Below are 15,287 nucleotides of genomic sequence, written 5' to 3' on the forward strand. Positions count from 1 at the left end.
GTTGGATCTTGATTTGAGTGAAGCAACTTTAAAAAACATTTAGTCACTCAATGAAATATGAGTAGTGGACTGAGTATTAGAAGATATTAAAGAAGTACTGTTAATTTCATTAGGTATGGTAATGACATTGTGTTATAGAAGAAAAGCCCCTGTTTTTTTTAGATGCATAACTAAAGCACTTTGGGGATGTAGTGAAATGATGTACTTTATAATACCCCAGCAAACCAAAAGAGTTTTGGGAAAGGAAAATGAGATGGACAGATCGACAGAAAAATGGATGAAGCAAGTATCGCAATATATTAGTAACTGTTGAAGTGGATAAGAGGCATAGCAGTTCACTATACTCTGTTTTTGTACACATTTGAAAAAGTAAAACAGTTAAAAAAAAAAAAAAAAGAGCCTGGGTAGAGATCTAGGATCCAAAAAATCTAGAATATAAGGATATGTTGGTCAGTAAGATGAGAATGAACTATAGTCGCTACTCTTATTGAAAGAGAAAATCAGAAAAGAGACGTTAATTCTCTTATACAAAAAAAGTCAAAGGAGAAAATGTGTTAGATAAAGTATGTGCTGAAGTCCACAGAAGGAAAGGAAGGCAGCACTCTAATTTGGGTCCTCCCAAATGTCTGTGCTCCACCCATGAAAAGTATGGGCCTGTTTCAGCATGGGAGGGAGGAACAGCCACAGGTTCATAATGGACGCCAATTTGGAAGAAAGCAGGCTACAAGGAAAAGGACTGCTGTATAAAGGGATTGGACTATCTGGATTTTATCCTAGAAAGTAGAAAGATTAATTAAATTTAAAATGAAACATAAAGGTACATTATGAATTGACTCCAAGTTTAAAACTGGCTGCTCAACCTCTAAAGGTAAACAACATTATATATGTATTTTTAATGTGAGTGAGACCTCTCCCAGAAGCACACCAGTTGCTTCTAAAATTGTAAAGATGTGAACATGTATAACTGTTCTTCCACAGTGGAAAAAAAGGCAGAACTCTTTTCCTGAAAGAAGCTGAATAGCACCATCATCATGGTGTGATAGTTAAGACATACACAAACATAACACACATACACTCACACTCACCAACACATATACACACAAACACACACATTATTTTAGGCAATGTTAAAGTGTGTTTGTGTATTTTGGCATCCATGTTTAAATTAAATGTTTGTGCATGTATAATAGGCATCTGATATGGCTATTTTCTCTTTACTTTCATTCTACCTATTAATTTACAGTTAATGCTCTAAAATAATTCAAAGCTTCTTTTATTTCAGCTAACATAATAAAAATTTAGCCATCAAGGGCATAGACTACACTGTCCATGATGGGTGAATAATACAGCAAGATCTCATTTATTTGACAGTCATAAACATTCGAGTACCTTCTTTGTACCAGACACTACACTAGCTCTTAGGGATACAAAGATGGATACCAGAGGACAGAGGAAAAGACACTTCCGCACCTATTCTCTCAGAATTCACTACAAAACAGCAAGGAAAAATAAGAAACTAAAATACTAATTCTGTCTTTGAAGAACCTAAGAGCTAAAGGTAGCTGACTAAGCAGTCTCCTCACAAGCCACGTTCACTATGGAACCCTGGAGAGACATAGGGGTTGAAGGCCCAGGTGTGGCACAGGCAACCCCATTTTGTGGATAGTTATGCATTCAGGACCTTGTCTCTCTTCCTCTACAACTATAGGACATGAGAGGGTTATTCTCTAGAAAAATCAAACCAAAGAAGCTCTGGTTGGAATACCAAAAATTGCAGAAGGCAGAGATGAGGATGGAAAAAAAAAAAGGAAAGTAAATAAAATCATGCCTAGTGAATACTGTGACCTCACCCCTCAGGGTCCCAGAACATTTCAGCCAGGCTACTACCCCTCACGTCACCCCTACTCCAGGCAGGAAACTAGGAGCTCCTTCTCTGAAAAGGCTGTAAATCCCCAAAGGGAAAGGACATGAAATAGAGGGTTCCTCAATGAACATGGCAGCTCATCCTCCAACTATCTTTTAGTGAGGCAAAATCGATTCCATGCCCTGTCCATAAGCCAGCTTGGAGTACCTAAATTCTATATAGGGATACATGGCCAAGGGTCACCAGACATTTGAGAAAATAGAAACAGTGCAAGGAATAGAAGGAAAAACTTCAACAGCAACAACTCTACAATTAATAATCCCTCAGACAGAGAAGAAAAATATCTTATGTATGAAACAAGAAAAGTATGTTCCCCCAAAAAAGGCTTTTGTAAATTAAAAAATGAAGTCAAATTTTTAAAAATTAATACAAGGGCTAAAAAAGATTAGGAAATGTCTCAAGAGGTACATCCAAAATACAAAAAAGTAGATAATAGGATAATTCATTTAATAAATGAGTACTTCCATTATTATGTATCAAACTATTATGTAACATTAATTTATTAAAGTGATTATTGGCCAGGCATGGTGGCTCATGCCTACAATCCCAGCACATTAAAAGGCCAAGGTGGGAACATTGCTTGAGCCCACGGATTCTAGCCCAGTCTAGGCAACATAGCAAGACCGGATCTCTACAAAAAATAAAAAAATTAGCAAGGCACGTGCCTGAACCCAGGAAGACAAAGCTGCAGTGAGCTGTGATTGCGCCACTGCACTCCAAGTGATAGAGATTCTGACTCAAAAAAAAAAAGTGATTATTAAAGAAAACACTGATTTACATATTGGGAAGTTAGAGATAAGAGAATAAATCCTTATCCATCATAACAGGAAGTCAGTTGATAGTTTCTAAAATCACAGAATCAAGAGAGAAGTATAAAGACATTATTTAGAATTATAGAAGCAATACAACACTTTGAAAGGGGTGGTCTCCGCCAGGTGTGGTGGCTCAAGTCTATATAATCCCAGCACTTTGGAAGGCTGAGGCGAGAAGACTGCCTGAGCCCGGGGATTCGAGACCAGCCTGGGTAACTTGGTGAGACCTCATCTCTACAATAAATCAAAAAATTAGACAGGCGTGGTAGCATGCGCCTGTAGTTCCAGCTACTTGGAAGGCTGAGGAAGAAGGATCGCCAGAGCCCAGCAGGTTGACGCTGTGAGCATGCCACTACACTCCATCCTGGGCAATGGAGTGAGACTCTGACTCAAAAAAATGAAAATAAAAATAAAGAAAGTGGTGGTCTCTGGGAACAGGATCAAAGGATTGGAAAGAAGTGAAATGAAATGGGATTGTTTTATCTAACTTCTAAAGTATATGCATTTATTTCACTTTGATAAGGATGGAGATTAGGCCGGCTCGGTGGCTCAGCCTGTAATCCCAGCAATTTGGGAGGCCAAGGTGAGTGGATTACCTGAGCCTGCGGGTTTGAGACCAGTCCAGGCAACTTGGCGGGACCTCGTCTCTGCAATAAATCGAAAATTAGCCAGGATTGCTGGAGTCCAGCAGGTCGATATTGGGGTGGCCGTGAGTGTGCCATTGCACTCTAGCCTGGGTGACGGAGTGAGACTCCAACTCAAAAAAAACCAAACAAACAAACAAAAAAAGGATAAAGATGGAAATTAATGTAAAAAAGATCAATATGCAAATATCCCTGTTCTTATGGAGTTTATATTCTATTGAAAGAACATGTAAAGCAACAGTTCAAGGAGTATGCAATAAATAATCTGACAGAAGCATGGAAAATTCTGTTCAGTCAAATGAGGAAAGTTTCTGAGAAAAGGAGATATTTGAACTGAGAATTTAAAAAATAAAAGCATGTTAACAGGTCAGAGAAAAGATTATGGGCATTTCTTCCTACACATGTAAGCTTTCTTTCTAAAACACAAATGATTGCAATCTATAAATATGCTTTTGCACCTGGTTTTTTACTTAATATATCTTGGAGACTGTTTTTCAGATGCTTCTTATTAAAAACAACAAAAACACACACTGCTTCTTATAAAAAATTAAACAGTTTACACAATTTCAAAATAAAGAGTAAAAATAATTTCCTTTGGCCTCCCACTCCTACTTCTCAAGGATAAGCACTTTTAATTTCCTCCCAGACTTTTTTCTATACAAATAATACTACATGTATATGTAAATATTCTTGAATATAAGCAAATGTAAAAGTAAAATGTTTTGTATGCTTACTATATCTTATACACATACTTCTTGTATACATAAAATACATTTATATTCTTTAAGGTATCTTAAAATCAAGGATTCTGTGATAACAAATATTAAGAAATCTCACTGCATGTCCACTTACCAACGCAGTCACAGCACTCATCCCAAAGAGCCCCAAGACACAGCATGCACTCCTTACAACAGGAGCAATTGCCTTCACCAGGCCGGCACTGGCAGAGCTCCTAGAAGTAAGACAGCCATTTAATCTTCAAGTTCCAAATGACCATACGTAAAATGGCTTAAGTAAAAAAACCCCACAATATTTGCATTTACAGTAATTTATTCTTGACACAATTTTTAAAATTAACTATTTGTTAGAACATAAATATCTATAATATCAAGTTTCTTTTAATTTTGAACACATTTTGGATGTTTTTACCTTATTTTGAGAACAAAAAACCATTTTATTATATTACCCATAACTTTACCCCCCAACACCACCTCATAACAAATAATTCAGTATAAAAAACAAAACCTAGTTTTCAGTTATTAGATTCACTGTCTAAATTAATCTAAATAAATAGCCAACTTGCAGTGGGAAATGCATTTTCTCAATATGTAAAGTATAAAAATATCTTTTAAAAATATGCTATTTTTATTGACCTGTGATGTATTAAAACAGTGTGATAGGTTACCTACAAAAAAGGTGGCGATTATTCCTTCCTCCCACCCCCGCCATGTCTCCCCTCTTTTCAATATAACTCTGTAGCTCTTCTGCAAAAGAAGAGAAACAAGGTCTATTTCCAGAATCTCTTCATTGAGACGATCTGGAGACTCACTTTGATCAACAGAATTTGGTGGTACTGACATCATGTCAGTTCTCAGTCTAGGCCTCAAGAAGCCTAGAATGCATCCACTCTTTAAGAACTTTGCCCAAAGGTCAGGCATGGTAGCGCATACCTGTAATTCTGGCTACTTGGAAGGCTGGGGTAGAAGGATCACCTGAGGGACCAGGGGGTCAATGCTGGGATGGCCATGAGTGTGCCACTGCACTCCAGCCTGAGTGACAGAGTGAAACTCTGACTCAAAAAAAAAAAAAAAAAGGAAGAAAGAACTTTGCGCAGGTCCATGTGAAGCCAGGATAAGGACACAAGGACCAGTCAGTCCACCTGAAGCCATCCTAGATCAGCCAGCCTCCAACCAACCAGTAGCTGACAACAGACACAGGAATAAGGCCTCTGAACCACCGAGCTGATCTAGGCCAAACTGCCAACCCAGAGAAACATGAGCTAAAATAATGGTTATTTTAAATGATTAAATTTGGGGATGGTTTGTTATTCCATGAGAGCTGACTAATACAGCTTACTTTGTAAATGAAGCTTCAGGGCAATTCCTTTGGCCCTTGCCCCTGCCCTTCCTTTGCCATCAGACTTCCATTCCTGAGCAAACCCAAATCAGAAATTCTACCTTATTTGGCTCTCCCTGGCTTAAAAGAGCACCACACATATGTATAAGAAAAACATCAATATTTATGATTTTGGTGACAATAATGTATGACAAAACTGATTTTACCCTCAGACTTAGAAGGAACTTCACAGATCGACTAAATCATCCTTGCATCCAAAACTAGAAGCTCTTTCATAATGTCCCATCAACAAATGGTCATTTTAGCTCACAGCTAATGAGGAACTTAACTCAAAATAGCCTGTCCCAATCTTGTAAAACTCTAATAAGTGTTTCATATGTTGAAATGAAGCCTGATTCCCGGAAACCTGCTCTTTTAAGGCTCCCTCTCCTCCGCACAGAATTTCTCTTCAACAAAGCCATTCTAATTTTCCATTCCAATTTCTAATAATGCTATAGTTCTTGGTTCTAGTCCTTTGTGAGGCCAGCTGCACTTCCTGTTCTTAGAGATATTCTTATCAGTTGAAGATAATATTCTTGAGATAGTCTTATCAACTGGAGTGTAGGCTTAAGTTACTTCCAACCAAAAAAGCCCTGTTATAAAACAGTTATCTTTTATTCTCTTGTCTGTTCATTTTAGATAGAATTCTCCCATAGTTTCTACAACTTTCCCTCATGACATGATGTTAACTCATAGCACCCTACCATTAGCTTTGTCATGAATTGAAAGTGTAGTGATCATAAATAATAACAATCAGCATCATCGTCCTCAGGGTACAATGTAACTAGCCAAGAAACAGAGCAAACCTCTTCCCTCCTTGATTCTGGACACCCTTTCAAAAATTAAAGTAGCCTAAAATTAGTTTGTTTTTGAAAGCAATATGCTATTAGTAGTTGTGGTGGTATTTTCAAACTATTCCAATAACTGATTTCAGTAAGATTTTAAAAATCCAAGACCTAACTGAACACTACTGATATATGTTTTAAAAAATTAACCAGTGCTATATCAACCATTGTTTCTCTATATCAGTACTGTGCTTTTAAAACTTCAACAAAGGGCATATTTATCCTTATTAAATTCATCTTATTATATTTCTAGGCTATTGGAATCAGCCTATCACTCTAACATGACATTGTTTGCAACACTGATTTTAATTCATTTTTTTTGTTCCAAAGCTCCAATAACTTTTATACAACACTTTCAAAACAACACCTGGCTGGGCACAGTGGCTCAAACCTATAATCCCAGCACTTTGGGAGGCCAAGGTAGGAAGACTGCTTGAGCCCAGGAGTTCAAGATCAGCCTAGGCAGCATAGTGAGACCTCATCTCAACAAAAAAAATGTTAAATATTAGCCAAGCGTGGTGGCAAGTACCTGTAGTCCCAACTACTCAGGAGGCTAAGGTAGAAGGATCGCCTGAACCCAGAAGGTCAAGGCTACGAGTGAGCCATGAGCATGCGATCTAGTCTGAGCGACCGAGTGAGACCTCAACTTAAAAAAAAAAAACCAGCACTTGTACTATTTTCTAACTAGTTCATTAGTTTAATGTGAGTGTATAATTGTGACCAATGTATGCAAATTATAATATGTTAGTAGTGTAGAATTCTATATACTCAGACTGCATTCATGTGATACAGACATTGGGTAACTTTGCTGGGCATGTTAGAAAAAGAAGAACTACTAATAGGGCAGAAACTTACTTAGAAGTATATATGCTTAGCCGGGCTCGGTGGCTCAGCCTGTAATCCCGCACTTTGGAAGGCCGAGGTGAGTGGATTGCCTGGCAACTTGGCAAGACCTCATCTCTACAATAAATCAAAAAATCAGCTGAGCATGGTAGTGTGTGCCTGTAATTCCGGCTACTCGGAAGGCTGAGGCGGAAGGATCACCGGAGCCCAGCAGGTCGAGGCTGCAGTGGCTGGGAGTATACCACTGCCCTGGGTGATAGAGTGAGACTCCAGTTCAAAAAAAAAAAAGAAGTATATATGCTTAACCACAAAACTGGTAATGCTTCACTCAGACAAACTCAAACTTAATTGGAAATCTAGAAAAACAGAGTAGACAAAGCTATACTTTGTCACTTTTTTCTTCATAAAAACCTGTCTGTCCTGTCTTTGGAGTGAGAGGATATATTCTTTTTTTTTTCCTTGAGACAGGGTCTCACTCCATTGCCCAGGCTGGAGTGCATCCCACACCACACCTGGCTAAGGATATTGATAATTATATATATATATATATAAAGGTTACTACTTAGTCACAAGAAATAACGCTTTTTAAAAAAATTAATTTATATCATATGCAGAAAATATCCCTTTACTATCTTAGTTGCTTATATAGGTTGAGTATTCCTTATCTGAAATGAAAGGTTTAAGAGCTCAAGAAGTTTTAGGTAAAAAATTAGAGAACAGTCAGGGTAGTCTGCCCAGCTCGGTCATGCTTAAAGCAACAAATAGTTCTAGCCTGTCACTGACTATTAGTTCACAAAACCCATTAGGTAAAATGAATAATTGCTTGTAACCCCTTGGCAATTTGTTTTTCAGGTACATGAAGTAAGGCTGACCTAACACTCTATTGTGATCAACTTTCGATGACTGCCCATCAGTCCCCTGCCTGAAATCACAAGATACAGGTTGCTCTGACAACCCCAAGGCACCTGATTGATGTTGGCGATGCCTAAGAACGCAGCTTCTGGGGAAACTTACCCATCCCTTATTTCCCCATAAAAGCTCAAATCTTTAATACCCCCTGTACCCAAGCCACGCTCTCTTTCTTAGGCCTTCTTTCTGTCTGTGGAAAGTGGATAGTAAATTATTTTGCTCAACTTTTGCATATCTTTGCGTTATTCCCATGGCACCGGCATACCCTGTCACAGTTTACTTTTCATGAAAAGCTTGGGATCCAAAGTTTTGAATTTTTTTTCCCCCATTTTGTAATATTTGCATTATACTGGTTGAGCATCTCATATTCAAAAATCCAAAATCTGAAATGCTCCAATGAGCATTTCCTTTGTGTGTCATGTTGCTGCTCAAAAAGTTTCAGATTTTTGGAGCATTTTGGATTTTAGATTTTCAGATTTGGGATGCTCAGCTTGTATTAATATTATTATTTAAGCTAACTCAGGAGAGGCAAATTAGAAAAATAACAAATTCATTCAAAGAATACAGCATCTCTCTAGCAATGAATTGCATTGTTATACTAAATAATTTTAAAACTGAGTGTCAATTTAATGGCTTCCATTAGAGAAATCTGAGTCTCTCATACATTCAGTATGCCTTTTATTGTCAGGTAGTAGTGAAGTGGTGTAAATTGGAATGAAAGGGTGGGTGTGAAATTACTGCTAACTAATGGAAAGTTAAAACTAACGCCTAAAAAGGTTAAAAGTTAAAAGTTGCTTGAACTTGCTGGAGTTATCTAGCCCTGAAGAGTAAATGTATTTCATACCCTCTTAATAGATGCCGGTGCTGTACTTTTACATGTTGGTGGATAGAGTAATATGCTGTAGTAATATGCCCACTGACTTATAATTTAGTGAAAAGCTACAGGAAGGAAAAACATGGAGGAAATTACTTAAAAATAAGCTTTTATTACTGTACTATTAAAAAGACAAAAATCCAGGTTGACTTTAACGGTAAAAATTTCTTTTAAAACTAGTGGATGCCAAACAACAATATCCTAATAGTTTTATTTCATCTTACTATAGAAAAGACTGAAAATCTTTGTCTTAATGAAATAGAAATTTAACAGCCATAAATTAAGAAGCAGTAATAATTTGAGTAAATAAGTCTCCAAACATAACAAATACTCTCTACTCTTCACAGCTCATGTCAGCATTCTCTTTTTTTTCTTTTTTCAGAGACAGGTTTTCACTCTGTCACCCAGGCTGGTGTGCAGTGGCATGATCACAGCTCACTGTAACCTCAAACTCCTGGGCTCAAGGAAGTCTCTCTCAGCCTTCTGAGTAGCTGGGACTATAGGCAGATACCATCACATCCAGCTAATTTTTTATTTTTTGTTGAAATGGAAAATAAGAAAAACAAGATCCTGACTTTTGATTAGCATTTGTACCTTTTCAATTTTCAAAAACACACTTCTCACTTTCCAGGAGAAAAATAAAATATAGGCAAATTTAGTATCTCAAAAATCTTACTACAAATCAAGTGAACAAATATATATGGAAATAATTTGCTTTAAAACTATCATTTTTTTCAGTGAAAAAACAAATTGAAACAATGAATTTCCACATGTAAATAATTATAAATAGCAGCCATATGTAGCTCACCAAGTTATTCATTCTTTTTTAGTAACTCATATGTCTTTTAAAATCACATTATTGAATGTTTGTTCATAAATATATTTGGAAATGCATAATTTTCTGACAGCAAGCAAACTGTAGTTAGGATGAATACTTCTAAATATAACAAACTTTTGTAATGTGCTTTGAACTCAAATATTAGAAATACAAAAGGAAAAAAACAACTCAAAATTTAACTCTGTGATGAATCAAGGATTACAAAAAAACATTAAAAATTACTCCATTTAAATAAAGTAAACTCTTTTCTTCATGTCACTTAAAAAGAAAACCTTACCCTTAAGCTGTTTTGGTTAAAAGGATATAAGTCAACCTTCTATAACCAGAAAGGCTAAAGTCAAGATAGAAAAGGAAGGCTTTATAAAATATTTTAAAGTATTATTTTTAATTTTGAAAGACTGGAAAATAATCACTAAAGTAAAAGAAAAAAAACCCAAATTCCTCCCACTTTGGTAAATTCGTGTGCATTTCTAACAAAATAATGATGATATACTATTCTGATCTAAAAAAAATTAGCACTTCCTCATCATAAAAATCTGTCAACATAATTTAATACCATATAATAGTACATCCGATGTGCCAAAATCTAGAAATAGTTATTAAATTCTTAATTCCTTCCATACCCTGTCCACTTTCTCATGCTTCAAAAATATCGTTAGCTTCTATTGTAAGTATTATTCCAAAGTCTTCCCTTCTTAAATAGAAAATATGGTAGAGTTGAAATTTAGAATTTTCTCTTTGGACTGAGTTGTTTATATATTTTACTAACCTTACTATGACTAAACTTTGGTACTGCTCAGTTGAATGGAACATGTGATCAAAACCAAACACCAAGTTCACAGAAGTCCAAAATAAAGACTGACTCAATGCTTCCAATTATTTACTGCCACCTCCTCCCCAAAGTTCTTAAGTAGGTACTATTTAATACTAACAGGAACTGTGCTAAATGTTTTATATGCATTTATGTTGAATCTCATAAAGTCCCTATCAAGGTAGTCACTATCCTTTCTCAAATGAAGTTATAAAATTTACACACATTAAATTAGTGACTGGGCTTTGACCCCAATTTTGGTTAAGGTATTCCTGTTTTATAAACATGGTAATGAGAAACATAAGTTATTTCTCATTAACTTAGCATTTCAATAATTATAGTTCTTACTCTCCTAGAGAGAACAAGCCCATAATTAACTCAGGTGATCCTGTAGTTTGTTTAATCAAAGACACTACTATATTTTTCACTCTCAGTACCTGAATACAACTAGAAATGATTGCCCAAGTTTAATCATTGTTTGTAAAAGTGAAATAGGAATCACTGGCAAAGAGCTGCAAAACCAGAGACTTGGGGTGCAACACTCAATTCTTTTGTTGCTTCAGTCACTTAACAACTATATCATCTGCTTCCCTAGTCTGCAAGTCATAAAGGGTGGTTATTCTTCACTGTGCAGAAGGCTGAAAATGAGTGGATTAGCAGTTCCTCTGAGTTGATACAACTGCAGCTTTGATACCACATCTTCTTACTCATGGCTTTTTCTACCACCACTGCTTTTGCATGTTGGAGTCAGGCTAATAAAGAATAAGATCTATGTTCTAAGCATAAAGTACTATGCTATATGTTCATCAAGTTTGGTAAGCACATTGTTCAGTAATTTTATGAGGGAAAAAATCAAAACTTTATACTAAATGAAAAACTGAAATTTACACATTTGGGTACCCTCTTGACCAGTGTGAGTGTTTAGAGAGAATCTGGCAAGCTGTTTTAAAAAGCATATGTGAAATGAAAATCTGGCAGGATAAAAAGTTGGGGGAAGAAAAAAACTAATAATTTAAAATGTATTTCACAATACTTTTATTAGGAAAAACCTTGAATATGACAGAGAATTTCAGATGTTTGAATGCCAGAAGACAGAGAGTTTATATAACTGTTCAATCAACTTTAAAGGATAATCGTATTCTGTATACAGTCATGCTTTATTGCTTAAGAATAAGGATACATTCTGAGAAATGCATCATTAGAGGATGTTCATCATTATGTGAACATCACAGTGTGTACTTACACAATGTAACCTATTGCTCTTAGGCTAAAAACCTGTATAGAATGTTACTGTTCAGAATGCTGTAGGTAACAGTGGTAAGTGCTTACACATCTAAACAAAGAAAAGGTACAATAGGCTCAAACTATGGCTCATGCCTGTAATCTCAGCACTTTGGGAGGCCCGGGTGGGAGGACTGCTTGAGCCCAGGAGTTCAAGACCAGCCTGGACAACACAGCAAGACCTCATCTCTATTTAAAAAAAAAAAAAAAAATTAGCCAGGCATGGTGGCATGCACCTGTAGTACCATCTACTCAAAGGGTTGAAGTGGAAGGATTGCCTGAGCTCAGGAGGTCAAGGCTATGTTGAGTCATAATCATGCCACTGTACTCCAGCCTGGGCGACAGAGAGAACAAGCCCATGACTAACTCAGGTGAGAGACCCCAACTCAAAAAAAAAAGGTACACTAAAAATACAATAGTATAATCTTATGGGACCACCATCATATATATGGTGAAATCATACATATGATATATATGTTTCATAATGAAACATCAACATGCAGCACATGATTATACAATTAATGTGCTGGTAAGATCTTAATACTCTATGTAAAATAAACTAGGGGGGAAGGATATTTATCTAGGACTAAGACTAGACTGTAAGAGTTAAAATTTAAGGCCAGGTCAGGCGCAGTGGCTCATGCCTGTAATCCTAGCACTTTGAGAGACTGAGGTGAGAGGATTACCTGAGCCCACGGGTTCAAGACCAGCCTGGGCAACTTGGCAAGACCTCATCTTTACAATAAATCAAAAAATTAGCCAGGCATGGTAGTGTGCACCTGTAGTTCCAGCTACGTGGAAGGCTGAAGTGGAAGCATCTTCTAAGCCCAGCAGTTCGAGGCTGCAGTGACTATAAGCGTGCCACTGCATTACAGCCTGGGTAACAGAGTGAGATTCCGTCACAAAACAAAACAAAACAAAACGTTATATTATAGTAAAAGTGGCAAATGACATGGACTTACATGATCTGGTTTTTAAATCCTAGCCAAAAAGCTACAGCATCTAACACTGAGTCTCAGTTTCGGTCATAAAAAAGAGAAGGTACTGCTGGAGTTTCCCTTACAAACTTTGGCATCCAAATGAGATAATGAATGTCAAAATGCTTTGGTGACCCAGCAATCCCATTCCTAGGATTCCTAGGTATTTACTCAAAAGAAATGAAAACACAGGTCCATACAAAGACCTGTATGGGAAAGTATCAACCTTATTCATGATCACCAAAAACTGGAAACAACCCAAGCTTCAGCAACTGGTGAATGAATAAACAAGTTACGGACACTCACCCAATGGAATACTACTCAACAGTGAAAAGAACAGAACTACTCAATACACACAATAATACAGATCAATCTCAAAGTCTTTTACTGAATGAAAGAGGTTAGATAGAAACAAAAGGAACTGTATGATTCCATTTAAATAACATTCTGGAAAAGGAAAAACTATAGGGACAAAAATCAAATCAGTGGTCGCCAGGAGCTGAGGCTGGGGAGAGGGCTAGGTCCAATCACAAGGGAACTTTTTAGGATAAACAATATTTTTTATCTTGACTGTGGTAGTGGTTACGTGAGTATATATTTGTCAAAAACCATAAAACTGTGCATCTAAAAAGAGTGAACTACATCTAATCAATATATCTGACCAAAAAATACTTTGAGAGATCAGGAAATTCCTTATTTCATCTTTGAAGAACCAATATAATATACTGTTGTTTCTCTATAACTTTTTTTTAAAAAATAAACCTAAATTGAAAAATATACATTATCTAAATTCAAGTTGGTATTAAAGAAAGCAATGCAGAAAGCAGTTCTAACTCTGAAAATACATTTCTCTATTTGACTTTTAAACTAAAACTGAACTTTTCTAAACTTTTTTAAGCAAACATAAAACAATGATAGTGAAAAATTGTTTTCAAATACTTTTCAAATACTTTTTCAATACTTTTTCAAATACCTTTTTAAACAAACATAAAACAATAATAGTGAAAAATGTAAACCACAAAAGTTGTACATACCATAAAATTATTTAAAATCTCCTAAACATAGAAAAAAAGCCTAGCAGAGACTATCAAAACAGCAGGGAGGAGGAATGAAAATTCACCCATAAGATACAATGTGTACTAATGGTGGTGGTTACAGCTTAAGTCACTTCTTTACAACTATACAGAGCAGCCATGTAACCAAAAACCATTTGCACCATTAAAGCTAATGAAATAAAATAAAGAGAAAAAAATCACACTGTACCCCATAAATATGTACAACTATGAAACAAAACTGGTTTAAAAAGGAACCAATGTACACTTTTGTAGACATTAAATCTTTATCAAAAAAATAAGTGCCTCAATATGTGATACACATACTTTTAACAATATAAAATAACTAAGCCAGGTGCAGTGGCTTGTGCCTGTAATCCCAGCACCTTGGGAGGCCGAGGCAGGAGGATTGCTTGAGTCCAGAAGTTCGAGACAAGCCTGGGCAACATACAGAAACCTGGTGTCTACAAAAAATCAAAAATTAGCCAGGCATGGTGGCACACTCCTGTACTCCCAGCTACTCAAGAGACTGAGACAGAAGGACTGCCTGAGCCCAGAAGTTTGAGGCTGCTGTGGACCATGATAGCGCCACTGCACTCCAGCCTGGGCAATAGAATGAGACCTGACTCAAAAAATAATATAATAATTGATACTGACACTCACAGTCTTTAGATGATCACCATTATCCAGGATACTCTGTTGCTTTATAGAAGTCTCATTTGCTATTTTGCTGTCAGAAAGCATTCTACTGGGTAAAATTTCCTGTAGAATATGTGTATAATGCACAGATTAGTATGTTATCAGATCTTTTTACTTTATTTTCACATTTTGTCTACTTCATTGATTGAGAAAAAAAATTTAAATGTAAATATTCAAAATAAAAGCCTTGACTTTGCATAATTCCTTATCCAAAGTTTTTTTGGCCAGGCATGGTTGCTCATACCTATAATCCCAGCACTTTGAAAGGCTGAGGCAGGCAGACTGCTTAGCCTAGTAGTTTGAGATCAGCCTGGGCAATTTAGGGAGATCTGGTCTCTAACAACAACAACAACAACAACAAAAAATACAGGTGATACACACCTGTAGTCCTAGATATTTAAGAGACTGAGGTGGGAGGATCACTTGTGTCCAGGAGTTTAAGGCTGCAATGACCTGTAATCATGCCACTGCATGCCAGTTTGGATGACAGAGTAAGACCCTAACAAAAAAAAAAAAGAAGTTTTAAAAATTCCCTTAACAGAACAAGTCAACTTGAAAATTACTGGAATAAAAATATTGGTAATTATCTTAAAGCCTAGTATTTGTTCATGCTTCCGTAATATTTACCATTTGGAAGGCAACAGCAAACTTATTTATCTTCAA

The 15,287-nt window shown here is 36.3% G+C and overlaps 1 protein-coding gene across 1 annotated transcript in view; it reads right to left on the reverse strand.

The window, feature by feature from the left end:
- TWSG1 (twisted gastrulation BMP signaling modulator 1) overlaps nt 1–15,287 on the reverse strand; it is a 61,412-nt gene that overhangs the window by 31,316 nt on the left and 14,809 nt on the right. Inside the window, exon 2 of the mRNA XM_008052199.2 lies at nt 4,233–4,332. Within this exon, the coding sequence (XP_008050390.1) occupies nt 4,233–4,332 (100 nt within the window). The remainder of the gene's footprint in view (nt 1–4,232; nt 4,333–15,287) is intronic.

The sequence above is a fragment of the Carlito syrichta genome, unplaced genomic scaffold, assembly GCF_000164805.1.
Source record: "Carlito syrichta isolate Samal-C Ts95f unplaced genomic scaffold, Tarsius_syrichta-2.0.1 Scaffold261545, whole genome shotgun sequence".
Taxonomy (NCBI): domain Eukaryota; kingdom Metazoa; phylum Chordata; class Mammalia; order Primates; family Tarsiidae; genus Carlito; species Carlito syrichta.